This window comes from Lycium ferocissimum, chromosome 10, assembly GCF_029784015.1.
Source record: "Lycium ferocissimum isolate CSIRO_LF1 chromosome 10, AGI_CSIRO_Lferr_CH_V1, whole genome shotgun sequence".
Taxonomy (NCBI): domain Eukaryota; kingdom Viridiplantae; phylum Streptophyta; class Magnoliopsida; order Solanales; family Solanaceae; genus Lycium; species Lycium ferocissimum.
This window is the reverse complement of record NC_081351.1, coordinates 36,890,763-36,903,175: the sequence shown is the minus strand read 5'-3', so window position 1 is coordinate 36,903,175 and position 12,413 is coordinate 36,890,763. Positions and strand designations below refer to the sequence as shown.

The 12,413-nt window shown below is 40.4% G+C and overlaps 2 protein-coding genes across 2 annotated transcripts; both read right to left on the bottom strand.

Moving 5' to 3' along the window:
• Nucleotides 1–4,491: 4,491 nt before the first annotated feature.
• LOC132034854 (uncharacterized) lies at nucleotides 4,492–6,303 on the bottom strand. The gene has a single exon (XM_059425201.1). It carries the CDS (start codon nucleotides 6,301–6,303, stop codon nucleotides 4,492–4,494), a length of 1,812 nt encoding a protein of 603 aa, XP_059281184.1.
• A 3,843-nt stretch (nucleotides 6,304–10,146) lies between these two features.
• On the bottom strand, nucleotides 10,147–12,183 carry LOC132033714 (7-deoxyloganetin glucosyltransferase-like). The gene is made up of 2 exons (XM_059423762.1): nucleotides 11,293–12,183; nucleotides 10,147–11,196 (listed from the first exon to the last, which is right to left on the bottom strand). The coding sequence occupies exons 1-2, from the start codon at nucleotides 11,804–11,806 to the stop codon at nucleotides 10,265–10,267; spliced, it is 1,446 nt and encodes a 481-aa protein (XP_059279745.1). The 5' UTR covers nucleotides 11,807–12,183; the 3' UTR covers nucleotides 10,147–10,264.
• Between the last annotated feature and the right edge of the window lie 230 nt (nucleotides 12,184–12,413).

Sequence of the window (12,413 nt, the reverse complement as noted above, 5' to 3'; positions counted from 1 at the left end):
ATAGCCGGGATTGCCTCCAATAGTGGTGTGAGGTCAGGCGACCCACCCAATGGCTCTTGAATTGGGTCGGACGTACCAGTCCCACTGGACTGTGCAGGATCACCATCTGTGCCTAAGGTCCCAATTTGCTCCTCTATCTACCTCTGCACCCCCACCATGGTGTCTATATCATCTCTATCAACTCCAGCCGCCAAGGCCTCCTTACGAGCTTTATCCAACCTCCGATTCTCATCATCACCCTCATGCTCACCCTCATCTTCTTCTTTTGCCTCCTCTTCGGCTTTCTCAGAAGCAAGGTCATCCTGTGGCTCAGTGGGCTTTTTGGCGAAAAAATCTACCGCTGAAGGTAAGATAGGGCCAATGTGAGACGGGTCAAACTCCCAACTCGTTGCACGGGCCTGTGCCAAATCAGCTCGAATGAAGGGTAAATCCTCCGCACTACCACTTTCGACTCGCTCAAATCGGAGTTTGATCGACTTCAACCGATCATTCAGTTTATTTTGTTCTCTTTTTACTTCTTCAAGTGCTGCAACTTGTGGTGCCAATGCCAGCTCAATGGCATCCTTGATAAATACAGGCAGCTCAGTCACCAACTTGTTCACCTTGGCATCCGCAAGGCAGATCAAACGCATTCCCCCCTGGGGATATTGGATCCCCGTGCTGAAGCTGAAGGTGTGGTCGTGGAAGTGGAAGGGGTTGTGTCCGTAGCTGCTGCCAGAGCGCCTGAAAGCTCAGGACCTGAGTGGGTGGCAGGAATAGTCGTGCTCTGACTCTGAGTGCCCATAATGTGTGGGTCTAGCTCTGCAACTGATCCCCATAGGTGCTCAGCCTCTTTTCTCCTTTTGGCCCCGGGTTCAAGTCTGGTGATGTCAATTGTTTGATCCTCTATTAAAGGTATATCAATCCTTTCTAACTGGGGAACCCCAACTTTCCGACAAAGGGCAGTGATCATGCAAGGAAAGGGCAAAGATGTATTTTTATATTGAGCCCGTTCCTTTATCTCCTGCTGGATAATGTCCTCCAAATTCACCGGATACCCTCATATGAGCGAGGCGATTAGGACTGCCTTCTCAATGGAAATCCCAGTATCATTCTTGGATGGCAGGATTCTGGAGGATTCGATGGACAGCCACAACTTAGCTTGAAGGCTGAGGGTACTCTTGTGGATGACAACTGCCGGATCTATCCAGTTTGGTGTCCCAGTAGAAATAACTGTCGCTGCCCACCCACGATATTCAGCTGGAACTTCCTTTCGTCAAGTGTACTCAGAAGAGGCAGGTGGTTATTACCCTCTCAATTCATTTTCTCGACGCCCACAGATGTACAAATTTATTTTCTCGGCTGAACAGTCCACCTCAACACCCTTCACTGGCACCCAATTAATGTGGTCAATTGATCTTTTGGGTTGACGACGCACTCGTTTGCTGTTCAACAAGGCCCCATAATTGGCATAGAATTCCCGGACTAATGTTTGGCAGTACTCTCCTGGAGGGTTCAGGAAAGATTCCCACCGCTGGGCTTCCAACTTTTGTACTAATCCGGGGTATAACTCCCGTAGCCCATTGCGACTCACCTGTTTCTCCTCATGGAAACCCTGTGTGAGGTTACCATCATCATTAACCCTGCACCACGAGTAGTATAGTGCTTTAGAGCCCACAACAGCAAATCAGATGTCATGCTCAACCTTTCTTTGCCTCCTCGCTGCATCAATATCACTCTCCGACATTCCCGTTGTTACTCTAGCTGGTTGAGATGCTCGTGGTGTAACCTGAGCTATAGACGCCCCCTCTTTAGACTGAGGGACGTCGGTAATTGGAGCCTTTCACTTACGCGAATCGGCTGCCTGCTTATCCGCAGCACGGGGGTGTCCTTCGATCGGTTGGTTCTCGCCATCCTGCAACCACAAGTGGAAACTATTTTATGATGTCTCGAATTGCAAAATATAAACAAAGCGGATGTAAAACCAAGCAAATGAATTGATGTTGGTGACACCATCTGCGAGCACAACATGCGTGACGCATAGCATGACTTGCGTCTCGCATGTAATGTCGCAAAAGGTGACAATGGAATGAAAACTTAACATGCAGTGCTGTCACACTTTGCGGGACAACTGTGACTCAGCATGTCTGACATGCGAGTCGCATGTTGTGTCACAAAGTGTGACAACAAAGTCTCAATCTTATGAAGCTCCTGTCACACTTTGCATAACAATTGTGACTCAGCATGTTTGACATACGAGTCGCATGTTGTGACGCAAAGTGTGACAACCACTGTCATTCCCTCTAATTCACACCCATTCACAGGATTTGTTCTACACACTTATTCACAGGACTTGTTCCCTTAAGAAGGTCATCACACCATCTATCATTGGGAGAAGCGATGAATTCAAGCGGAAAGAACAACGCGGAACAAGTCGACTATTTCTTAAGCAAATAGGGTCTTTGGGGCATTTCATCGAGCATGAAGTAGGCAATAACAACCCAAGTGACAATTCAGACACACTAGGTACTCAGATTTCTCCATAACACCTACCAAGCAAGTAAGAGAGCACAATACTCATTCGTGGGTAGCAACACCCAATATGTATCTAAAAGAAAAACTTTTTTTTTTTTTACACAACCTCCAATCAATGATTTCACAGTATCATCAAGGTGCACTTAGCATTAATAACCACTTAACAGGAAGTTTTAGAGCCTAACCCATCTTCTTACCATCTACCATAAGAGTAAAATAGTGTATACCTGAATTTCACAGAGGATGAAGAAATGAAAGCCTTGTTCTACAACCAATCTTTGGGAACACACAATAAGGATGATTTTCAGTTGTGCAAAGGCAAAACTAGTAGATGAAAGAGAGAGGAGAGGAGATGGAACGACTTTAAGGGCAAAATTTGAAACTGATAGATAGCCGTGGGATTTATTTCTTTTAAAAGAAAACTAGCGGGTCGGGTCGGGTCAGTTGACCCGCGTCTCACTTACCTGTGGCACACTTTGCGGCACATTATGCATCACGCATATCATGTTTGCGTGACTACAATGCAAACGCAAACCTTTTCAGAGTGTAGCCAGTTCCTTACTCTGGTGGCAACACTTGCGACTTCACATGCGGCTTAGCAGGTTGAACATGCGAAGCTGCAGTGATACCGCATAGTGTGCTCAAGTTGTTTTTAAATCCTTGACTCTTTTCACCCTCCCAACACTTAGGCATATTCTCTTGGTCATTCCTTATACAACTCCAGTTTGCTCCCAAACACTGAAACAACAAAACACACACATAACAAAATATATGCACAAAACAAAACAACAAAATAACAACTTGGGTTGCCTCCCAAGAAGCGCTTGATTTTACATCGCGGCACGACTTTGTTACTTTTCTTTCACGGTTCATTGAGGTAGATCTCCTCAATACTCTTTGTCTCCAACTCATTTGGGAGGCCCAAGTATTGTTTAACCCGCTGCCCATTCACTTTGATATGATCTCTATTTGGACAAGCAATTTCGATCGCTCCATGCGGGAACACTTGTGTTACTTCAAAGGGCCCGGACCATTTGGATTTCAATTTTTCGGGAAACAACCGAAGTCTTGAATTGAACAACAATACGCGATCCCTGAGGCTAAATTCTCTTTGTAAGATCTTCTTATCATGGAAGTGTTTCATGCGGGCCTTGCAGAGTGAAGAGCTAACATACGCTCTAAATCGAAATTCATCAAGTTGAATTTTATAAGTACAAATACCAGGCAGAATCCCTTGGATATCCGCAATACACCACCCAATAGGTATTTTGTATCTTCTCAAGATCACCATCAACCTCTCTCTTTGTTCCTCCGTCAACCGGGCAGATATTATTACGAGCAATGTGTTGTTGGGTCCAAGAAACTCATACCTCAAATATGAAGGAAGAGGTTTGAGTTCCAAAGTAGGAGGCTCAATAATGGAAGGCTTTGCAGGAGGAGTTTCTTGGTTTTCCAAATCAAGATCAAGTTTCTTTGGATTGAGGTGGTATGACCCTATTCCAATCAATGCATTGACCGTCTCCTCAAACTCTTCTTCATTGTCCCCTTCATAGTTCATTATCACCGCCACCAACATATCACCTATATGCCCATGTTCTATGGTTGTCTCCATTGCTTCATCAATTGTATCAATAACCGACACAACACTCATATCTGCCGGTTATTTCATTGACTTGCAAATATGGAAAGTGATCTCTTCATCATTCATCCTAAATTTTAAATCACCTCTCTCCACATCCACGAGGGCACGCCCCGTAACTAAAAACGGTCTTCCCAAGATTATGCGAACTTCAAAGTCAACTTTGCAATCCAAGATCACAAAATCGGCCGGAAAAATAAATCGATCCACTCTCACAAGCATATCATAGAGAATGCCAATGGGCCTTTTTACAGTTCTATCTGCCATAAGTAATCTCATCGTGGTGGGACGGGGAGTGCCCAATCCTAACTTGTTGAATATATATAGCGGCATTAAATTTATGCTTGCTCCAAGATCACATAAAGCTTTTGCAAACTTGTATTTACCGATTCTGCGTGGAATTGTGAAAGCTCCGGGGTCTTTTTTTTTTGTACCAAAGCTTTGGTAACAATTGCACTACAATGATGAGTGCCCCCCAATGTTTCAAGGCCAGGACTCCTTCTTTTGGTCACAAGATCTTTCATGAACTTTGCATAGCCGGGCATTTGCTCAAGTTCCTCAACCAATGGAATATTTATTGAGAGCCCCTTTAATCGTTCAATGAACTTGAGAAATTTTCTACCGTCCGCTTTCTTCGTTAATCGTTGAGGAAATGGAGGAAGAGGCTTCATAACGGGCGGTGAAGCCCTGGATACCTCCTCTACGGTTTCCTTGCCTTGTGAAGCTTCATTAATTTCCGGACCATCCTCAACCACAATGGGCTTTTCAATACTAGCCCGCATCTTCTTTGGATTCACTTCTTCTTCAACAACCATGGGTTCTTTAACCATTTTCTCATCGTCAATCAACACATCCTCTTTCACCAATGTCTTTTCCCCAATTGTTTTGCCACTCCTAGTAGTAATTGCATTATATTTATGATCACCATCATTCCTTGGATTTGTAACTGTATCACTAGGGAGTGAGCCTTTTTGCCTTTGGTTGAGGCTAGCTGAGATTTGGCCAAGTTGAGACTCCAATTGTTTAATGGAGGTGGAGTGTGAACTCACAACTTGCCCCATTGATTTAACCTCGTCTCTAGTCTCCTTGAAAAAGGTGTCGGTGGATTCCACTTTCTTCAACATATCTTCAATTTTTGAACTAGCGAGATCGCTAGTGGGCGGTTGACTAGAGCTTTGTTGATTACCCTTTGGAGGGACATACGGATTTGAGCTCCGATGATTATTGTAGTTGTTGTTGTAACCCCTTTGATTGTTGTCATGATTATCTCTCCAATTTGAGTGACATTGATCTTTGTTCCAATCTTGATTCCCTTGACCTTGCCACCAAGATCCTTGACTCGGACCTTGGTAGTTTGGACGGGAACCCTCCCTTTGATTTTTGATATAACTTGCCTCCTCATCATACATTTGGAAACATTGCTCATCCAGAGAACCCCCTTCATAAGATTCTACTGTATTCACCTTTTTGCTTCCGTCACCCATGACATGTTTTGTAAGAAGGTCCATTTGGGTGACAAGTTTAGCCATGGATTCATCTCTCTCTTCCTCCTTCTTAATCATCTCACGAGTTAACACATTTTTGGAGGAACTTCCTCCACCTACTTTCGAATCCCTAGTGTGCCATGCTTCATTAGTCTCGGTCAATTTATCCAACAATTCACAAACGGTGGCATAAGAATTATCCATAATAGACCCCTCTGTGATGTTATTCCCCACTGATTCGTTGACCGAATCTAAAGACCTATAAAATGTTTGTAGTAGCACACTATCGAGCAACCCATACTTAGGACAGCTTTTCACTTTCTTTTTAAAACGTATGCAAGTTTCATGGAGAGCCTCATCAAGAAGTTGACGAAAGTTGTTGATTTCGTCATGGAGTTGCAACATCCGAGATGGAGGGAAGAACTTCTTGAGGAATACTTCGGTCAATTCCTCCCAAGTAATGATGGATCCGAACGGGAGATCATCTAACCAAGCCGTGACTTCCCCGGTTAGGGAGTACGGGAAGAGCCGTAGATTAACTGCTTCAATTGAGACACCCGAATGCACATCGGTAGAAAAAATCCCAAGAAAGTTCCTCAAGTGCCTATTCGGGTCATCTTTGGGTAGACCACCAAACAGGCCCTTAGTGTTGAGCAGGTGTAGCATTGTGTTGGTCACGTGAAAACTCGAATTTCTAATTAGAGGCGGGGAATTTGGTGCGGGCCGCATAGCCTACCCCCGCCGCCTCTTCAATGACCACCACAGGTGGATTTCGGATGGGATTACCAGCCTCGTCCATATTGCCTGCCCAACACACAACAACAAAAAGGAAATAAGAAAAGCAATAAAGACTAAAAGTAAAGTTTTACACTAATTAGTAAATTCTAGACAGTATTCCCCGGCAACAGCGCCAAAATTTGATACGCCCAAATTACACCTTAAATATCAGGAGTAAGCGGTCGTTGTCAAATATAGAACCCAATGAGGTTGGGGTCGAATCCCACAGAGAATACAGTGAAGAAATATACTTATCAAGTGTAATGCTCGACTATTAGTCTATATTTCAAGGGAGAGGGGAATATAATAGTAATTGATTTGATGTTTGTTCAGTAATAACTAAAAGGTGTTGTTATAAGGTGTAAACTATTGGAGAAAGGGACTATGGTTGCGGTTTCAATGGAAAGTAATGCTAGTGGGTATCAATTCAATCTCTTTAAATGTCTAGATGCGATTAACGATGGATTACTTAATTTTATCAAAAGTCTTTCGACCAAATTAATAAATATCATTACTAAGCTTTCTCAAGCCTTAGAATGTGGACAGTGTAAACACCTAATATGCTACAAGTTAGTCATTTTATCTCTAGCTCAAGCTATTAGATGGGTTTAATGACCCAAATCCTTGCTATCTAACCCATTTCCTAACTTCCACCTTCTTTCTCAAGCAAAAGGAAAGTACTTAGGCACAAATGATGTTTGCAACATCAAGGGACGTTAAAGCATGAAGAGTTCATAGAATGTATCATTAACATATAAATGAGGTATAAATATGAAACCCAATCACATAACTAACACATTAGGTCCCACAACCTTAGCTAATGGGTTTAGCTAAACATTTGCATTAAGTAAGAGACAAAGATAAATAATGTAGCCATAATGCTTACAAAGCTTTTTGGAAGAAAGCCACAAAATAAAGTGCAAGATTCCTCTTTAAAGCTCCAACAACCAATAATAAATGTTTCCTTCACAAAAAGACAATAATAAGTGCAGAGAATGTCTTTTTCAGAACCTTAGGAGGGTATTTATATCCACCAAAAATGTGCATAAAGTTTACACAAAAATAACCCTGTAGACGCAAATCCAAATCCCTACTTTGGAAACTATCTCTGCTGCCGACACTCCAAATCTAGCTCCGGCTTGAAATTGAAGTCCATCCTTTAATCTATGTCTTTTGCCTTTGATATACTAAAGAATACATATCTCAGGGTAGCGATAAGGGTAAAATAAAAAATAAAAAAACTCTCTTGATTTACAAAAGACAAGTAAAAAAGTCTTTATAATACTAGACTGGTAAAAGAAAACAGAGTGAGTAGAATCTAATGCCTAAGACATTATAAAAACTCACAAGCCGTCATAGTAAGCTAGTGACCAAACTCCCTAAAAATAACAGCTTCGACCTTGATTTTCTTGGTTATTGAAGTATGGACAAATCAAAATCTCTACTTGAAAAGCTATGAATAACATTATTTTCAACTTGAAATGGTGTTTAAAAATGAAGTCACAATGTCCTATTAGAGATGGATTCAAAAATAGTTGTTGATATGATTACTGGTCATATAATTATTCTTGAAAAGTTATGTAATAGATTGGATTACAAAAATCCAAGAAAGTCTCTATCACTCTATAAGCTCAATGGAAAGGTTTATCATTGCTTCAGAGAGATTAACGTGATGGCAAAACGAGAGCTACTCTTGATATATCTAAAGATCTTTGTTAATACCAAGAGCGTCAGTTAGCCGAGCATACTTATGAATAGAGCTGGATTTTAGTATAAGAACACATAAAAAAGGAATTGGCTAAGGGCCCTTAATGCAGTAGGATTCTAATACCAGAATCCTTATCAGGTCATGAGACCTTTTTGTAATAAGCTTCGATGTTTATGGGCAACACCCATTTCTTAATTCTCCTTGGTTTTCTTCGCTTTTGCCATGGAGGTTCGGTTTTATAACCCTCTCCTTTGTACTTTAACTTTTATTTTATTTTATTTAAATAATATACGAGATAGGGTCAACGACAAATACCCGGCCATCAGGGGTGGTGAAAGCCTGGTGAGTGATGGTAAATCCAATGTCCTGTTTTGGAAGTTACCATCAAGTAGTATTAGCAATGTGATAGAATATATGAGTCCACCAAACATTATAGAAAATCGGGTTACATCTGTTCAAAGCAAAAAAAAGAAATAACACAAGATATTTATGAAAAAAACTCGCTAAACGCTGATGAAAAACGCGGCCTTTCTCAAGAAGATTTCAACTTCACTAAACCGAACCTTGATTACAACCTATTTGCAACCCAGAATTAAACTCTTAATCACTTCCCTTACAATACCTCTATTGTAAGCACTTTACAATAACTCTATTGCAAAGACAAATCTTGACTAACTCTAGCCAAGAACCCAAACAAAACTTGAATAAATCTAGCCAAGAACACAAACCCACAAAGGTTGACCTATGTCCTACTTGGCACTTCTTAAAAGTAGTGTAGGATTACAAGTAAAGAACAAATGAATAAGACTCAACAAACCTAAGGACTTAAAACATCTTCAGTGTTGGGATCTGGTCCTTGAGTTTGAAACAGCCTTGTTCTTGAGAGGACCTTAAGAGCAGCGGCGGCTAGCACTTGAGAGAAATGTGATTTTCAGATTTACAAGTGTCAGGTTAATCATTGTAACATGTTGTATATACATTGGGGAGCAGGTGAGGATCATGTGACAATGGATAGGGACAACTCAACCTTTGGTTTGACCTCACAGCAAGCGCATTTATCTTCTAGCTGTGATTCTTGAGGTCAATCGATACATATTAAAGATTGTAGAATTGGTATACGACGATGCAAGGGACTTTGTCAAGCGGACTACGTACCGGTCCCTATATGTTCCCTTAGTAAACATATCTGGTTCCTCGAATAAGTTTTGTCAAATCATCAAAACACAAGATAGCATAACTTATCACAATGGTCCCAGAAAAACACAAAGAATAATGAAGATGTTCCTATCCATGATGTTGAAAAAATTCATGTAATATCTCAAAAAGAAATTCTTATCTAAATTCATTCCATTAATACCATTCAAATGAGCCTTATTATTCAAGTTGACCAAATTATTAATTAGCCATTATGTGATTTAATTCATTGTCAATTACCTTCAATGTGGGCAAAACGTATGAGTCTTAATAGCCTTGATTGCACCCATTATTGCCATACCTCTTTATTGATAAATTCTTTTATTAACCGGTGTTGCCATGATATTCTATTATGGCAGTGACTTCTTTCACTTATAAATACTTGTTGCTCTTTGGTGAATGGATGAAAATATACAAAAAATTCTCCTGTCATATTTTCATGTGCTGAGTTTTTTTAATATAAATGCTGTTAGATTAAATTTCCTGCCCGCTTTATACTAGAGAAGAGCCATTAATCCTGGAGGATACACCCATATCGGGTGAAATATCTCATGAAGGATAGTGTCTTAATTGACATACCTCAAGCTTTCAAGAATTTCACAAAGATTCGTGATCAAGTATTTTCCGACAAGGTTCGTGATCAAGTATTTTCCGTAAAATTTCCAACACATGAAAGCTATCTTTATTGTTTGATCATGAAAAATCTTAGAAAAGGATACAGGGATGATAATTCAAAAGCAGAACAAGTAGCTGTTAAGAGCTTAAGTACATAAATTGGTTTCGCGCAAGCTTCGTGGTCTCATGAAGAAAATTATAGGGCAGTTATTAGCTCTTTATTAGCAAGATATATTTTTCTTTTATCATTAATCATATTATACCAAGTTGCAATACAACAAAAGTGGGAAACAAGTGCTCAAAGCAGGAAATTAAAATATGAAAATTAACCATCTAGTGTTTGAGGAGAATTTCGTTGATCAATTTGTCTATGTTCACGTAAGATGATCCTGTTGGTTTTGAAGCAGCTTCTTCAGCCAATTTCTTCCACTCCATTGCCTTTTTCTTCATCTCTTTGCCTTTCTGTCCGACCATCAACTCTCTCACAAGACTTTCAATTTCATCCCTTTTCACATTATTGTCAATTTCCATTCCAATTCCCCATTGGGTTCCTTTGAACCAACAGTTAGTCTGTTGTTCCGCGAAAAACGGCCAGCAGATCATTGGCACCCCACTACCAATACTTTCAAGGGTTGAATTCCATCCACTGTGAGTCAAGAACCCTCTAATAGCAGGATGGCTAAGGACTTGTTCTTGCGGGCACCAACTTGTTAACATCCCTCTTTCTTTAGTTTCTTCCACAAATTTGGATGGAAGAATTGCTTGTTCCCCTGATACAATATCAGGCCTTATGATCCACAAAAATTCCATCTGGCTATTGGCAAGTCCCCAAGCAAATTCGATTAGTTGGTTTGCGGTCATGACAGTGATGCTCCCAAAATTGACATAAACTATAGAGTTTGGTTTCTTGGAATCAAGCCATTCAAGACACTTTGGATCTTCTTTCCAAAGATTAGATCCCAAGCACTCCAAATTCTTGTCCTCAATATGTTTTACAAGAAAATGCAAGGGCCCAATCGCATAGATAGGAGGAAGATGTGTCTGAAGTGATTCAAGAACTTCCTTCTCTAATGGATCAAATGTATTGATAACAATTGCAGAAGCAGATTTGCTTCTATCTGTTTCTTGGACAAGGAACTTGAACATAAATTCATCTGGATTTGTACTTCTCAAGAAACTTGGTAAATCCCTCAAACGTATACCTTTCATGCCTGGTATCCAATCCAACGCCGTTTCCAAATACCCATTGGTCATGTCACTTGCATCTGCAGTTTCCCCCAAAAACATAAACGAACAAAAGTTAAAACACAAATACATTTAAATTGCAATTTTAAAACAGGACAAATAAAACAAGACTATACCTTTAAGTGGAAAGTATCCTTTTACAGCAAGGTCGCGGTAATGCACGTAACCTAATACACCACAAGCACTTGGTGTCCAAAAGAGAACTTCAGGGATGCCCAAATCTTGAGCAGCATCAAGAGTGAAGCTCATACAACCATCGGAAATGATGCATGAGACAGGTGGCACGTTAGTATTTTTGAGCTTTGCAAGTAACTCTTTGAAAGGACCTAAACAAGTATTGGTAGTGGATTCACATAGAGCTGGAATATCTTGAGTTGCATCGGCATCACATGGTGGGAGGCCATCAGGAATGGTCTCAAATCGAAAAGATGGAAACCCTTTGAGGGAATCAGGGCCGCGAGACTTAAGGAGACGCCTATGGTTGTATTCAGTGTTGACAAAAGTGATGTGAAAGCCTTTGTGATTGAGGATTTTGGCTAACTTTAACATTGGGTTGATATGACCTTGGCAAGGATATGGTATGCAAACTGCATGAGGCTTGTCAAGTTCATGAGTTCTAGTGGAACCCATTTCTAACTGAGCTTTAGGTTTATCTGAAAGAGTAATAAGGGAAAAGATTGGTCTGATTTTGGCTAGTAGAAGAAGGTGCAGGTATTTATATATAGAGAATATCAAAAGTGAGATGCAACTTGTAAGAATTGAATGTTAAGATTAAAAGTCAAGCAAGAAAACTGGAAATGGGAGATCAGTCAAAGTTGAATTCCATCACCGGACAGCCAACTTTTAATTAATTTTTTTTTTTAAAAGAAGAAAGGATAAATATGACACCTGGACGATAGAGTTGTTTTTCATTTTTCCTCTATGACTACTCTTCTCAAACTTTCATTTGTTTGTCACTATGTCACCCACTTAGAGCATATAGAGATTTTCGATTGGAGAAATTCCACACTTGGACTAATTTACCAAGATTGATACTAAAGTCGTATTGTATTCCCCGGGAAAAAATAGTAATCGGATTTAAGTTATATATATCATTGGCGTAACTAGTTTTTTATTTAAGGTCTTTGTCGACTTCTATCAACGCCTAACTATGATAGGAATATGGTTGTTAAACAATTTGTGCACAAAACTACTACTCTACTTGATTCTCCTTTTCCCCAGGCTGGCCGGCTTGAAC